The sequence below is a fragment of the Rhinopithecus roxellana genome, chromosome 1 (assembly GCF_007565055.1).
Source record: "Rhinopithecus roxellana isolate Shanxi Qingling chromosome 1, ASM756505v1, whole genome shotgun sequence".
Lineage (NCBI taxonomy): Eukaryota > Metazoa > Chordata > Mammalia > Primates > Cercopithecidae > Rhinopithecus > Rhinopithecus roxellana.
In genome coordinates, this window is record NC_044549.1 from 37,385,291 (window position 1) to 37,402,420 (window position 17,130).

At 39.2% G+C, this 17,130-nt stretch overlaps 1 protein-coding gene across 2 annotated transcripts in view; it reads right to left on the reverse strand.

Annotated features, from left to right (window-relative positions):
* Positions 1-12,541, reverse strand: part of LSAMP (limbic system associated membrane protein) — a 673,527-nt gene extending 660,986 nt beyond the window's left edge. For both annotated transcript variants that reach the window (XM_030941402.1, XM_030941397.1), the window contains exon 1: positions 11,924-12,541. In XM_030941402.1, the coding sequence (XP_030797262.1) occupies positions 11,924-12,078 (155 nt within the window). In that variant the 5' untranslated portion in view covers positions 12,079-12,541. The remainder of the gene's footprint in view (positions 1-11,923) is intronic.
* Between the last annotated feature and the right edge of the window lie 4,589 nt (positions 12,542-17,130).

A 17,130-nucleotide genomic window follows, 5' to 3' on the forward strand; every position in this document is an offset into this window, starting at 1 on the left:
TTCACAAGACCAAGTAGGAGTTGGAACAATGGTAGCTCATTTCCAACTTTACACAGTTAATGGTTTTTGCAGAACTAAAGGCTAAATTTTTTCATGCCCAATCTAGAGGTTTATCCAATCAAGTAATATCTTGTAGACTTTAAGCAGTTTATTGTTGTGGTGATGATCAGTGCATCATATTAGTGCCCAAAGAGATAGAACAGAGGTCAGAAAGAAAGACAAACAAAAAAATCCATTCTCCTGCTAAGTTAATGATTCAGCAATATAGAATGCTGATCTTTAGATATGCTTATACAATTACATCATGAACATGTAGAAGGTGACAGCGATCTTTAATTATCTCAAAACAAACACCAGCTACAATTGGCAACCATATGTGGCTTACGTCTCATAAAATGAACAGCCCTAATACACATATGCTAGAGTGAGGTGTGTGTGATGACACAAAACAATCAGAAGTCAGGAAACCAATTATGTGTCCCAGTCAGTGTTTTCACATGTAGATACTTACTATGCGTGACTTAGTGTTAGGCTACATCACTTTCTTTTTAAAAATATTTTGTTTCTAGTATGATAGGGTGGCAAATAGTAGCATAACTAAAGTACAACTTTAGAAAGGATAGAATTAATTTTAGGCAAATTATAGAGATTCAATATAGAAATGCATCATTAGACAATTACAATAGAATAAACAGTAATGCATTATTTTATGGAAAGCTAGGCTGCATGTTTCCTCGGGGTTATTCATTTCCCTCCGATCTCACATAAATAATACCTTTATGCATTGGGGAAAGATATACAGAAGTAAATTTGGGATTATTACAAATTCCACTGAACATTCCAGTTTTAATTTTTCCAGGAATACACAATGAGCTCTAAGATGCCCAGGTAAACATCACTATCAGTATGAATAACCACTTTTAGTCAAATAAATGTAAGTGATATGCACATTGCCTCATTTCAAAAAAAACTAGAATGGATCTATGGAGATGAATATACCTGTTGCGCACAATCCCTCTATTTAAGTAATTCCCAAATCCCCTATTTAATTCCTGAAAATTCAGTCACCTGCAGAGGGAGAAAGCCATCTAGCACTCCAGGAAGGTAGATTCCTTCTTAGAGCTACCCAGGATACTGACCTCTTCACAGATATCTCACTTCAGGGCCATTGAGTGAATCCTTGTTCTGTCAGAAACTACTATTTTACCCAAGAAAAGGGTGTGCTTTATCTAGGTCCCTATGTCTGTAACACTGAAACTTTGGGATCCTTCCCAAAATACCCCCATTTGCCCTACTCATTTTCTAAAAAACAATTCTGAAAAGAATAACCGCAATGGGAAATTTTGAAGGTAACTAACCAAACCTTTTTACCCTACCAATAATCAGAGAATTATCTATCTCTGATTTTACGACTAGACCCTCTTCAACCCCACATCCACAATTACTCCAGTGGTGGCTGACTTCACCAAAATATTTTCCTTCAGTCTGATATTCTTCTAATGTGTTTCCTCTTTTAGAAATCAACTTTAGTCAGCTTGATTTATAGTACAACCATCTTTCTCTGTTCAATTTAGTAGGCAAATATTTATTCGAGCATCCACGGGTACTGAGCTAAATTCTGGGATGAAAAGGTAAAGTAAATGAGATGCCTATATTTGAGGCAAGACACAAGTAAACAAGATGTTTTTAAGACATGTAGTAAATGCAAAGTTTAAAGGATTCAGGGAGGCTAGCAGTGATAATAAACAGGATACTTAGCTTAGCTTGGGAGAATTAAGGAGGATTTCCTGAATGAGACAGCACCAGAACTGAGTCTTAAGTCTTGAAGGAGGAGCAAAGAGGTAACCTAGTAAAGATGTTTGGCGGACTGAGGGTTAGAAGGAGGAGGAGGAGTCTCACTCTGCTGCTAGGCTGGAGTTCAGTGGCGCGATCTCGGCTCACTGCAACCTCTGCCTCCAAGGTTCAAGCAATTCTCCTGCTTCAGCCTCCTGAGTAGATAGATGGTAATACAGGCACATGCCACCACACCCAGCTAATTTTTGTATTTTTAGTAGAGACGGGGTTTCACCACATTGGCCAGGATGGTTTCGATCTCTTAACCTCGTGATCCACCAGCCTTGGCCTTCCAAAATGCTGGAATTACAGGTGTGAGCCACTGTGCCCGGCCGGGGCTTTGACTTTATAGTGGATGTTCTTTGAAGGATCGAGTGTCACATTTAGACTAATACTGGAAAACCATAGGTCTAGCATACGCCATCTCCAGTCCTTCATTCTGCCAACTTCATAAAGTCTAGAAGTTCTAAGTAGACTAAAGATGTGATCTGGTAAACTTAAATAAGGCAGGAAGAAGCACTAGTTCAGTTCTTACTTAATGTCAGACCTTTGTCTCCATCTTCTCCCCCACAGAGCTAGACCAGGTTTTATGATCTGAGATTATACAGTAAGAGTTTGAAAAGATGGAGCTCCACGCTTTGAGATTAACCTTCAAGTCATCCCTGGGTTACTATAGCTTTGATACAGAGCTTCAGCTCTAAAAACTGGGTCCCTCTCTTTTACTCCTTAACCAAGTTACCCATCTTGGTAATGTGCTCAGGTCTAAGTCCCTAATTCCTGAGGACTCAAGTTCAAATCAGCTCTTGTCCCAAGGACTCTGTTCCTTTCCTGAACTCCTGGGGCTTGTAACTGAGTCTTCATCACCAGTTGACAACCTCCTTGTCACCCCTGCCTGCCTCCCTGTGGGAATAACTAGGGGGTGCTGGCCTGTTGTTTCTCCTTATTGTGCTTTGTCCTTCTCTTGATAAGACCTTGTTGGATGTCTCTGGCCCCATCTCTCACTGCTCAGAAAACCTCAAGAGATCGTGTCCTGCGTGCCACACCAGAAACCACTAGACACCTGCAAGAGGGCTTTTTGCATACTGCCTCACTACTCAGGAGCCAGAGCTGGATCTATACTCAGTTCCTCTCAACTGGCCACCATCAGCTTCATTGTTAGCCCAATGCAAATTTTGTATCTACTGGGGGAATAAAAGTTCTGTCTTCCTCAAAGGATTTTAAATAATAAATCTACAGGGAGTGTAATGAGTAGAGAACCTCTTGAGGATGTTCAAAGAATATCTATAGCCATCCTAATCAGGCAGAAGTTCATAAATTACAATAAGAAGGCAGCAGGTTTAGAAACTCGGTTGTAGTAACTGAGAGAAAGGGTCAAATTCCGATGAGAAGACTGAGTAACAGGCAGAGGTACCAGAAACAAGAGAAAAGGAATTTTCTTAAAAGGGGGCCAGGGTTGTGAGAACCAAGGGATCCTTGTAGAGGTTCTACCAAATGTGAAAACAGCTTTAGGAATGATCTTCGACAAAGCAAACAAAAACATGAAGTGGGGAAAGGACACCCTTTTCAACAAATGGTGCTGGGATAATCAGCTAGCCACATGCAGGCAAATGAAACTGGATCTTCATCTCTCAACTTATACAAAAATCAACTCAAGATGGATTAAGGACTTAAACCTAAGACCTGAAACTACAAAAATTCTAGAGGATAACATTGGAAAAACCTTTCTAGACATTGGCTTAGGCAAGGATTTTATGACCCAAAACCCGAAAGCAATTGCAATAAAAACAAAGATAAATAGCTGGGACCTAATTAAACCACAGAGGTTTTGCACAGCAAAAGGAACAGTCAGCAGAGTAAATAGACAACCCACAGACTGAGAGAAAATCTTCACAAGCCATACATCTGACAAAGGACTGATATCCAGAATCTACAATCACCTCAAAGAAATCATTAAGAAAATATCCCATCGAAAAGTGGGCTAAGGACACGAATAGACAATTCTCAAAAGAAGATATACAAATGACCAACAAATATGAAAGAATGCTCAACATCACTAATGAAAATCAAACTACAATGTGATACCACCTTACTTCTCCAAGAATGGCCATAATCAAAGAATCAAAACACAATAGATGCTGGTGTGGATGCGGTGATCAGGGAACACGTCTACACTGCTGGTGGGAATTTTAACTAGTACAGCCACTATGGAAAACAGTGTGGAGATTCCTTAAAGAACTAAAAGTAGAACTACCATGTGATCCAGCAATCCCATCACTAGATATCTATCCAGAGGAAAAGAAGTCATTATTCGAAAAAGATACTTGCACACGCATGTTTATAGCAGCACAATTCACAACTGCAAAACTGTGAAGCCAACCCAAATGCCCATCAATCAACAAGTGGGTAAAGTGATAAAGTGTGGAATCTATCTATCTATCTATCTATCTATCTATCTATCTATCTATCTATCTATCTATCTAAAACTCAGCCATAAAAAGGAATGAATTAACAGCATTTGCAATGACCTGGATGAGATTGGAGACTATTATTCCAATGAAGTAACTCAGGAATGTAAAACCAAACATCATATGTTCTCATTGATATGTGGGAGCTAAGCTATGAGGACACAAAGGCATAAGAATGATACAATAGACTTTGGGGACTTGGGGGAAGAGTGGAAGGGGGGCGAGGAATAAAAGACAACAAATACGGCGCACTGTACGCTGCTTGGGTGATGGGTGCACTAGGATCTCACAAATCACCACTAAAGAACTTACTCATGTAACCAAATATCACCTGTATTCCAATAATTTATAGAAAAAAATAATTAAAACCAATAAGCTGGTAGCTTCAAGTGGAGGAAGGAAAACCCATGCAGTACAGACAGATGGTAGACATGTGAAAGATGGGACATTTCCTTGAAACAAATCCTCCTTGACCAACACTAACTGGATGATCCTCCACAGGTAAATGCAGATTTGATTTACAGGGAGGAGAGAGAGGGAAAAGGGGAGAGGAAGGAGAGAGAAGGGAGGAGAGAAGGGAAGTGGGACGAGTTGGAGGGAGGAGGAGGGGAGAGAAGGGAAGGGGAGAGGAGAGAAGAAGAGAGGAAGGAAGAGGAGAGAAAGACATTTTTAAGCACACATTTATGTATAAAAAAAACGGCATTTCATCAGATAAAACAAAAACCAAAAAGGTAATCTCAAGTGGTACTGTGAAATGAAAATTAAAATACATGAGTTCTAATTCTCAAGTGATCACTCAAGTTTTTGGACAATGAACTAAATTTTTCTCTTCTCAATTACATCACTTTAAAATGAGATGGTGGACTGCCTAATCTCCAAGGCCTTTCCTATTCTACATTTCTATGAGGTTTCCCTACAGTAATTAACTAAATCTGAAGTAAAGGGTTTATTATATAAAGGTTAATCACACATTAACTGGAGGTTAAGTTTTAATTACAGGTAACTACAAAAAAAAAAAAAGTCTACTTGCCCTGCACTCCTGATAAGAAACTCAACTATATCATAAGATACTTGTGACTTTAAAGGAATTGAAACAAAATAATAAAAACATTGTAGTGCAACTAGCCTGTGTGTAGCATAGAAATAATAATAAAAGGCTTGTTTTCTTACATTTTTAAAATTTTCTAAAAGTTATATCCTGCTGTAAATATATGACTATAGTCTTAAGAGCTTATAGTTTATACATAGTTTATAAAATACTTTGATACATATATCATTTGATCATAAAAATAGCTTGTGTAGTAGGCAAAAATAGTTGTCAGTTATCTTTATTTAATAGATTAGAGTCTTTCATGCTATTTAGAGGTTGGTCTTCTGACTACTTCTTGACCATTTTGAACTTATTATATCTTTTATGAAAAATCTTTTATCTATGACACAGGCTTGTCTATAAGTTTTAACTAAAGAGAAATCAATATATAAAATTGAGATGAATTATACAAATACAATTATTTAGCAAATCACATATTCATGTATATAAGTGCACAGAATTTACCATGCTTGAATATGTTAGCACAGAAGCCATTTTCCTTGTCTAAATATTGTCTCTTTTCTCCCTTAGTGATAGCATTAGAAGCAACAAAAAAACAATTTAGAACAGTTCTGTATCTTGTCTAACCCAAATGAGACAGCACAGAATAATAAGCTTTATGTTATTTCTGTAGAAATTATGTAAATCTGATTCATATTAAAGAAAGTCACCCCATTTTCCATGGCCTCATAATGATGAAATTGTGTAACAAACAAATGGGTTTATGGTGGTCTATTTCCTCTCTCCTGTTTGAATTTGTTCATCTTTAGCTACTGACATATTTCTCAAATGGTACAATGTGACTTCAGTTTTTTTACTGATATCTATTTAGTGCCGCCCTGAAAATGATTTGTAAAAGAGATTCTTTATCCAGTGAGGCATTGGTTTTTACCTCTATGTACATAGCAGAATCATTAAAAAACAAAAGAACAACAACCTGTGCCCAGTCCCTTCTCCAAACAAACCACATCAGAAATTTCTGAGAGGAGAGGATATGTGGCATCAGTATTTTTTAAAAGTTCCGCAGCTGACAGTACTGTACTCCCATGGCTGTGAACTATCTAATGCAGTGCTTCTCCAACATCAGTATGCTAGCGAATCGCTAGTCTTGTTAAAATGTGGACTTTGATTTAGTCCCTCCAGCACAGGTCCTGAGATTTTGTTTTTGTAACATGCAACTATGTGATACTTAAGATGCTCATCTGTGGGTCACACTTGTAGTATCCTATAGTATCCGCATCAGCTGAGAACTTGTGAGAAATGCAAATTCTCAGACTTACCAGGGACCTACAGACTCAAAAACTCTAGCGATGGAGGTCAAGCAATCTGCTGTAGCAAGCCCTCCACATACTTTACATACACACTGAAATTTGAGACACACTGGCCTAAAAAACAGGCTGGAGTGCAGTGGTGCGATCTTGGCTCACTGCAACCTCTGCCCCATGGGTTCAAGCGATTCTCCTTTCTCAGTCTCCCAAGCAGCTGGGACTACAGGTGCGCACCACCATGCCCACCTAATTTTTGTATTTTTAGTAGAGATGGGTTTTCACCATGTTGGCCAGGATGGTCTCAATCTCTTGACCTTGTGATTCCCTGGCCTCAGCCTCCCTAAGTGCTGGGATTACAGGCGTAAGCAACTGCACCCAGCCGATAGTTTTAGCATTTTGTAAATCAAACTGAAGCTCAAAGTATTCAAGAGACTTTCTTAAAGTTATAGCATGCAAGTATAGATCCAAATTCAGAGCCCAGATCTTCTGAGTCGTACAAACTAACAGGCAGGACATTGAGAGAAAAACAGGGCCAATGACTATAAGCTCTAAATTGTGCCCCAGAGGAGGGATATATCTGAGGCTCAGATGATGACAGGGAGAGGGACAAGGATATTCAGGCAACCTCCTATCAGGTGAGTCACAGCCCTTTGTATTTGGCACTCTCAGAGACCACAGTAAAATGCACTAATCCTTTTTGGCCTGAGTTTGCTGTTACGTGAAATCAGCTTTGAGAAACACAAACATTTAACCCTCACCAGTGACTTAGTGGATGAGTTAGTCACCTTTGGTTCTTTCTACAATTCTACAGATATGTCATTCTAAGTCAAACCACATAAAATAAAAATCTCCTGTGTATTGCATGTGTGTATAGAAGCACTTATAGGTCTCATACTTACAGAAAAACAAATGGCCACAATTTGCCATTTTCTTATGAGATTTGCCCACTGTGTTTCTCAGGCCATAAATGACAACAAATGATAAAGTTCACAGGTACATAAATATTCTTTAATAAAATGCATATAATATGCCATATTCCTAGATGATATATAGTATGCTATACTCCATTATTTACTAAGTATATTTGATAAAGGATTTATTGGCAATGCATGATCCTTAAAGTATCAGGGCTAACCATCAAATGTTGATTACATTTAGTGATTTAACTACAGAAAAAGAAAACTTCATGATGGTCACAAACTTACCCAGTAGGCCCATGCCACAGTTTGTTTCAAATAGTGAATTGTAAGTCATAGAAAATCACATATCGTGTCAAGAATTCGACTGCTGACACTTTATTAGTGAATATTGGCATTCCAGATGACTTACAGAAGATAAACAGAAATTTGAACAAGATCTTCACATTTTACTATCAAATAATCACACCTTCTTTTGTTGTTTCTTCTTTTCCCCCCTTGGTGTAGAAACAAACAGGGAATTAAAGACCCTAAATTTGAAAAAACTTAACATTAGCTATTCTACATTTAGATACTTAGTTTCCTTGGGAATCTTTAATAATTGCTAGGTATGCTGACATTTAACTGGGAACAATGTTATCATTAAAAGTATTATAATATCCTGTAAACATCAAATAGGGTCAGAATTACGAGGTAAATAAAATTTTATTTCCTTGAATTTAGAATATTTAAAATCACAAGTGTGAAGTCCCTGTATTTTATCACATGTCCACTTGTTTTATATCCAGATACACATGTGTATGTATGTCTTACAAAGTTGCCTTATGAATAGATATGTGATCATACAATGTATTACGAAACTAGCATGGTTCTTTGTGGTCAAATATTCTATTATTATCTTTTCAGAAATCTTCCACTCACATTGAAAATACGGTCAGTAGGACTACTAAAAATGAAATTTTAAAGGTTGGTTTGAAATACCCTCTATTTCCACTATTCTTTGACTTGTAAGAGAACTATTAATACATAGTCTCAACCTGCCAATATTAAGCAGGAGGTGAATCTCTATAGATATGAAGGTAGAGAGGGAAGAAACAGTGTTAGAAACTTATCCAGTAATTGAACTCTTACTCCTGTGGGAGCTGGTAATGAGGCAGGTAGACTCTGTTTAGAAAAGCACCTGAGGCAGCTTCATGACTGAAGTCCTGTGGATAAGCATGTCTCACTCTTTCCTGTGCACACAAATATAAATGCAGATTCTGGTTATTCTATTTAGGGAGGACCTCCAAGGCTGCTGTGCTGCTGCCACTACTTTGTGAATCACACTTTGATTCTTTGTCCCTGGGATAGAAGAAGTTGGTATTGTGGTTATCTTTAGTTCTTTATATAATTTCTCATACAGATCTGTAATCTCCTCTAGAAAATAATGGAGTTAGGTATATATACAGGAGGCTATCTCTCTTTCCCTCCAGTTTTGTCACCATAATTATATCATTTTTATTATTTTCAAAATGATAGACATTGCAGGGCAAGACCTGAAGACTAGTGTGCACTCTCCTATCTGATGCATAATTACACTAAAGATCATAATTATACAAAAATGACCATCAATCTCCAAAAGAAACTCTTGTTTCACAGAAAACTTTAAGCCAGTGAAGGTAAGTGTTTTGGGGACAGGCAGCTGAACTCCTGTCACTGTATCATCAGAATTACAAACCTCCCTTGTCTCCTGTTGCCATCTCAGATTCTTCAGGGCCATAGACTCACTAAGAGAATTATGTTTTTTCTCCTAGCCATTTCACTTTCTCAGTGCCAGACATCTACTGTGGCTTCCAATGAATCGAGGTCTCCTTCCTTTCCTCCCCTGAAAGCTCAGGCACCCAGTAAAATGTCACAAATAAAGTGAAAACATGCCTTTCCCTGTCTGGCCTTATAAACAGAAAGCAAGAGCACCATTCTTCACCAGGAAACTGACCCACAAAGCTTACTGGATTTAAAGAGATTGAGAAGAAGGTCAGCTAAGAAAACAAAGGGAATTCTCTCCATAGTTAATTCAGATGAAGCTCCACCAACCCCAAAATAAACCCTTGTCCAAGGCAAGGAAATAAAAAAGAGGGCATGTAAGGTGAGGTCTGGAAAAGAAATGGTGTTTCACAGGCGACTTATTTGCATGCTCTGTTTGTCTATCGTTTCTTTCCCAGAGAATAAGTGGTTCTGTGTTTATTTTTTCTCTCATAGTCCCTATTTCCACACTGTAATGTCTGCTAAAGTGTAACATTTAAAACTCTGTTTCTATTGCACCATAGACATACAAAAGCACATATGTATCATCCATAGATATGTATACAGTGAGACTGCCTCTTTACAAAAGTATAAGAATATTTTTATTCTTCTGAATTAACATTTCTATACTTATCTAACTCTTGGACAACTCTAGTTTAAGGTATAGGAGATACTAACTTAGAAAGACCTTACAAAGCTCAAGGACACTGAAATAAAAAACTTATACATTCAAGTTATTCATTTTCCTCATATTCAATCTTGTAACCAGTGAACAAAATATCTAGGAATAGCACACATTTATATAGAGTGCTTCACCATTAAAGGGTTAATGATGTTAGGGAGTATGAATGTTAGCAATTGAAATGGCATGCTTTTGTGTTTGCAAAAACATTTTCTGCACCTGTCCAAATCCCTTTGCAAACAGATAAATGACTCTATAAATCTTATTACTCCATGTGGATAAATCACACACGCAGGTTTATAAGGCTGAAGAGCTAGAAGGGAAAATCTGCTTTGGATAGTAGGATCTTTGGGATTCATAATCACCAATGCTCAGGAAATGAAGAAAGGAGTGCTTACACATTAGCATTTTCTCACTTTTTACAATCTGGAGAAACACATACCCACACAACACACACACACGCAATGCACGGCACACAACACACACTTTCCTCTCTAACAAGGCTAGAGCTCCCAAAGCAGGACACTGTGACAGCCAACCAAATTTATTTCTGAGAAAAAGAAAGAAAACTTTGCTGCTGTCGGCAGCTCTGCAAGAGAACTGCTCCCTGATGCCCCAGGGTTTATGCACTATCAGCTCCTTGCACACAGATTAGAGGTTTATTTTCTATCGTATACTGTGTTTTTATTGCCACAACAAGCAATATTAGCTAGATAGACAGACTGACACTGGGTCATTTTATTTGGAGGAAATGAGATTTTAAAAGATCTCCAAGGAGAGTGATTCTTTCTTTCTTTTTGTTAGCATCTGCCAGAAATTCAAGGAAAGCTAGAAAAAAGAACAAGGGGTAGGTACAGTTGGTAGAGAGGAGGAAGAGAGAAGAGAAGCACAAAAAATAACCTTGGAGCATTTTAGAAATAAAAATATGACTAGGTCTCATTTAAGTCTCTCTAGCTCACAGTACCTGATAGGGGTCAAACTCCCAAGGACTTGGGACTCTTCCTTTCCAAATTTCAATCTCAAATTATTTGAGTTTGGCAGAGCTGCACAGAAAAAAGACTTTGAAGTCAATAATCAATTTGAAATATCCATTTTATGCCAGGTTAATTCTTTCCCAACCTCTATGTTTAACACTCCTACTCTAAATATCAGCAATTTGGCAAGTTCCTTTTCTTTCTGCTCTTCATATCTTGTGTTGATTTATATCCACATTCCAGAAAAGGCTCAGTAACCAACCAAAGTTCTAAGATTGATTTATTGCCCTCCATGTCAATTAGAAGATCCTTACAGAAAGTCTTCTATCAGAAACCCTTACACACAGCCTTGGCACACACACACACACACACATATACACACACACACACATATACACACACGCACACACACACACACACGGGAGGAGCAAGGAGAATGCAGTACTGTGTACTACTCTCTGAGAACCATAATCCAACAACCTTTCTTTCAGAATTAAGGAATCCTAACAAAACTCTCAAGAGCAATGCAACAGCAATTACAATAGCAAGCATACTGCCCAGAAGCCTCTAATGTCATGGGTGAAGTTAGGCTTCCTTGGTAAGAGAAACAAGGTCCTAAGAACCGAACAACATTTAACCAACACCACTGCTGCTTGACAGGGACCAGAATTCCCTTGAATTTGGTTAGCTATAATGCCAACCAGTCAGTAAAACGGGGACAGATACACATACACACACACACACACACACACACCACACCACACACCCCCCCACACACACACACACAAACCTGCACCATCAGGAGCCGGAGTTCAAGGAGATCAGGCACACACACACACACACACACATACACACACACACACACACACACACGTAGACGCGCGCAGCAGAAAAGTTGCCCGAAAGCCCTACCTGAGGATGGCTGTGTCCCCCTGCCTCACGGTGATGTTGTCCGTGCCTCGGTTAAAATCCACGCTGCGAACAGGCAGTCCTGTGGGAAGAAGGCAGAGCAATCTCAGTAGGACCAGCGGCAACTGTTTCCGATCCGGCTGAACTCTCCCGACCATGGTGGCCACGCCGAGGTGCGGGTCCGCGGGGTGCTCTGGAGGGGTGCGCGCTGCTCGCGAGGAGAGGCTTCACCAACAAGGGGCTTTCATCCACAGCGCGCGCAGAGCGGGCTTTGCCAGTTTATGGTCCTTTCCACTTTGCCTCTCTCTTTCCCTCGCTCAGTCTCTTTTCCCTCTAAGACTTAACAAAGCCCTCATAAAACCCAAGCAGAACGGTGAAAAGTAAAAGCAACACAATTTCAAAAGAGAGAGTGCAAAAAGCAAGCCCCCTGAAAGAGCTGAAGAGGAAGCCAAAGGAAGGGGTTCTTGTTTGGTCTCTCAGTTGCTGGATGCTCCTCTGCCAGTGTCTGAGCTGAGCTCCTTCGTTCTGTAACCCACTTTCCCAGGCTGGCGGGCGGGCGGGCGGGCGGGCGAGGGAGCCGGCACCAAGCCTGCCAGTGAGTGTACAGAAACAGCCACACAGAAGCAGCAGCAGCAGCAGCAGCAGCAGCAGCAGCAGAAGCAGCAGCAGAAGCAGATGCAGCAGAAGCAGCAGCAACCCAGAGCCTCTCTCCCCCTCCTCCCTTTCCTGTTTCTCCCAGTCCCCGGCGCTCTCTCTGCTCAGCACCTCCCCCCCAACCCCCCACCCTGCTGGTTATCAACAGCCCCTCCACGTCATCCCCTCTGCCCTCCCCTCGACTTGGCCCCTCGCTTTGCACAACTGCCCCCTTCAGCAGCAGCGAGCCTCAGTGAAAGCCTGGTGCGCCTTTGGGTTGTCAGGACGACAGCTCCATCTGAGGCCTGGCTGATTTCCTTAAGAAGGGGGAATGGAGTTTAGAGGTACTGTTCAGGAGAGAGGGGAGAAGGAGAGGGACTTAAGCTATAAAAGAACAGGAGAAAGAGTCCAGGAAAGGAGAGGGAAGGAGTGAGGAAAGAAGAAAAAGGAGGTGGGAAGGAGAGTTGCAAATGGGGGGAGTGGGACAGAGAAGGACGGGAAACCATTGAGGTGGGAAGTGAGGGTGGGGAATGTCTTGAAAGATGGGAGAAGGAAACTGAGGAGAAACGTGACAGTGGAGTCTAAGAATAAAAGCCAAAGTTGATTTCAAAAGAAACATTCTTGGCAACTGGCTTTGAGTGTTCAAATCTTGTTCATTCTTTCCTCTTTCCTGCACTTTCTCTTACAGGATTAAAATGGTTTATTTTCTCTCCTTCCTTCGTCCCCTCCCCCTCTTGGAACCCCCTTATGAAAGATGGATTTGGAGACAATGCTGGTATTGAGTGGTCTGGGGTGTGAATGCTTGGCTTGTTTTTTCCAAGTGCCAGCCTCAGCAGCTGATCCCTGATCCCTAAATCAACTTCACTCTCCAGGAAACCCTCACTCAATCCTACACATGAGTAATGGTATTAAAGATTACTATTTAAAGGACACACTGAATTGCTACCCAAGTTCCTCCTGGCACTTACTTCTCAAAATGTTCATATGCAAGGAAAGAGATTTGTAAATCACAAACCTTGTCATTTGCAAGGAGACACTAAGTAAGGTTGTATGCAGTACTCCAGCTAATGGCAGACAGGTTACCATCATTTGTCACTCCTTCTATTCCATGAGCCAAGCAAGTGATGAGGACCATAAAGACCACTGATAGTCACTCAAGTGAGAGCCCCGCACTCTCGGACATCTCCCTCAGTACTGATGTTGAGGATGAAGAATGTGTTTGTACCAGCCAAGGAGTTTATTTTTCTCTTTTTTTGATTATGTTTATTCAAATAATGAAAGTGTTCATATGGTACAAAAACCAAATGGTACAGGCGCTATAGAATGAACTGTTGTTTTTTTCTTAATCCTATCTTTAAGCAACCCATTTCTCTTTTTTGAAGGCAACATATATTTTTAGTTTGTTATGTATCTTTCCACAAATATTCCATACATATGAAAATAAATATGCACATAGAGCGATATTATACCCATCCCTCTTATGTAAGCAAGTGTTTAGCCTAGGACATTTGCCAAAAATAAAATAAAAAGAAAGAAACATGCTTAGGATTCCTTATCACAGAGCACAAGCCTTAAGGAAACACTGTGCTGAAACTGGCTTGCCCTCAGAATACTCAAAGCACTTTTTCTGCTGCGTGTTATCGGTTTAAAAGATAGATAAACTCTTACAGATTACGTGAGGAAAAAAAGGAAGACCTCTTTTGCTTTTAAGAAAAAACTGAGGACTGGAATCTGAATTCTCACAAATTCATACTTGATGAAGTTCAATGAATTTTATGTGTACTGTGCATTCATTTTATATAAATCAAAGCATCCTATATCAGTGATTATAAGCAGTGCCCAGTTAATAAACCAATGATCGACCACTAAGTTATAACTCAGCTGTTTAAAACTTGGAATCCATTTTGCCACAGGAGAAATGGTTAGGCCAAGTGGATAGTTGACTACAAAACTCATAATCCTGTGAATCCCAGAATCAATGGAAAAATGAGCTTCAAGTGCCAAAAAACAAAAACAAAAACAAACAAACAAACAAAACCCCCACAAAGATCAAAGATGCAAGGATTACATAACTTTCTGCCACAATTGCAGAGAAGCACCCTCCCTTGCCCCACACCACCAACAGACTTGACCTTCTTTGTCAGGATAATTCTAAGCACTTAGGAATGAAGAGTTCGCTTAGAAAAAGGCTTCTATTAACATATATCCTTTGGTTTGGTGCTTCTTCCATGTCAAACGGAAGAAAAGAGAGATAAAAGAGGCTGGTAGCTTGAGAATTATCTGTTTCCACTGCTAGTGCTAGGTGAATAGTATGACTCCCAGTAAGAGCAGAGATACTCTGAGGGGACGGATCAGACATTTAAAGAGTATGAGCATTTTCCTGTGTCAGTCAACTAGATTTTGTATGAAGAAAGAAAAGGTTTTTTTCAGGACAAGGAGAAAGTATGGTGGGTGGTAGCGTATTATAAACAGAAGATGTTATAATCATGATTGTTAGCTAATACCTATACTGGTCACCTCATACTACCAGAAGAACTCGCCTGGTAGTGCTTGGAGAAAACATATGCTTAACATACTGAAACACAAATTTATATCAAAGTAGTAGGAACGTGGAATTTGTAGCGAATCAATCAAATCTGGAATTTGCCTCTACATTCACCATGAGAAAAGGATATATTAAAGTAAATATGGATTGTAATCAGAATTATAGAATTGCCTAACCTACCTAATGAGAAAAAAATTACAAGCATATATGTGTATAAAAATCATATAATGTAATTAAAGGTTTTTAAAAATATCTTTATTAAATAAAGTCCATTTCTTGGCCACTTTTGTTAAACTGAATTCACTTACTATGACAACTGAAAGTAAGACACAGTTTTATAAAAAGACTGTATTTTAAAAAATTCCCTAATTTAGGCTGTTTAGATATTATTTCGAATCGAATAGACTGAATCTCTCTCAACAATTTCAAAATTACGAAGTTTGTTTCATTTATTTAAAATTTATTATTTACATCCAGGGAGCACTTCAAGTACAGCTCTTTAACCCAGCCCTTGGCCCAGAGGGAGTTATAGTTCTTCATAACTATAAGAACGGAAGAGTGATTAAATGCTCATGCTTACTCAGAGGCTTACCTCACCATTTACAAAATAATAAAAGTGTTTGAGGGTGCACCATCTACTTCCATTTCAACATTATGCTTTCTCAGAGTTCTTCCTCTTTTCAATTCTTGATAGAATCCTTCTGGCTTTTTGTCCTCTATGATCTTTTGTTTTCTAATAAATCCAACAGTCAATATACATTGGATAATGTATCTCATCCTAATGGTACTCCCCTAAATCTATCCTGATATTAACTTCTCTGTTTTCTTTCCTCAGAAGTGTAGGGAAGGAAACAAATAAACGTGTGGCTGAAATTTACACAAGCTATCTTTCTGTAAACCACTATACACATTCTTCCAAGAGGGCTGGCAAAAATGAACATACTTTCAGGTTATTTGTGAGGCAAGTATGGCTGTTAGCCATGTGAAACAGCCATCATCACCCAAGTAAGATGATCTTAACTACTACTTTAAAATAACATACTGCCTTTCTAAAAGAGGCTTTAGAAGATTCTGGCACTCTCCAGGGACAAATGTTGCAGGAAAAACAAAAACTGGCTAACGTCTGAGTACCCTAACAAGCATGAAAGGTTTATTCTTCTGTTTAGCTTTATAAGGTAATAGGCTCACATGAAATCCAGATGCAGCCTGGACTGTGCAACTAATTTAGCAACACTGCTTGCATTTCATGCTAAACATGTCTATAATATTAATACACTACTCTACATTTCTACAGTTGTAAGGTCTTAATCATGATAACACCATGCCTGTACCTTACTTTTCTAAGTGGAATTAACATTTCCATATGAACTAGAAATGCAGAATTGTTAATACTTCTCCTTAGCATCCCTGGTATGACATTTTCAATGATTTCATCATAATTTAGCAATATTCAAGTATCCCAGTTTATGCTTATAAACATAGCACTATCTTATGTGAGTTTTCTCTGGAATCTAGCCCTTCCAATACAGACACTTCATTGGCATGTGTGTCACTGCCTAAGAAAATCAGTCAGCTGCAAGTCAGTTAAATATTGTCTAAATCTTTACTATAGACCCCCTCCCCCAGTGATGTAGAACACTTTTCCACATCCTGCACAATTAAAAAATCACTCTCTAGTTTGCATTTAGTGCATGTCTTTGTGGTTTATTATTATCATATCAGTCTTTTGCTTCTAAGTAAGTATACTTTGGTCACTTGTTCTATTTTGGTAGGCATCGATGGTTGGATCTGTCCCAGTTTTTGAAAGACTTTGGGATTCTTAAACTGCTACCTGCATCCTCACTTCCTGCTCCTGCTCGTGATTATGCATAAACATATATGGGCTTACACTTATTGATGCATTTGCACATCAGAAAAGTAATTTTCATGTGCCTTATTATTTCCCAGAAATACATACACCAGCCCTTGGACCTTTCTCTTTCTAGGTTGTCCCCTCTGCCACCATGTACAAGGAGGTGGAAATAGTTAAAAA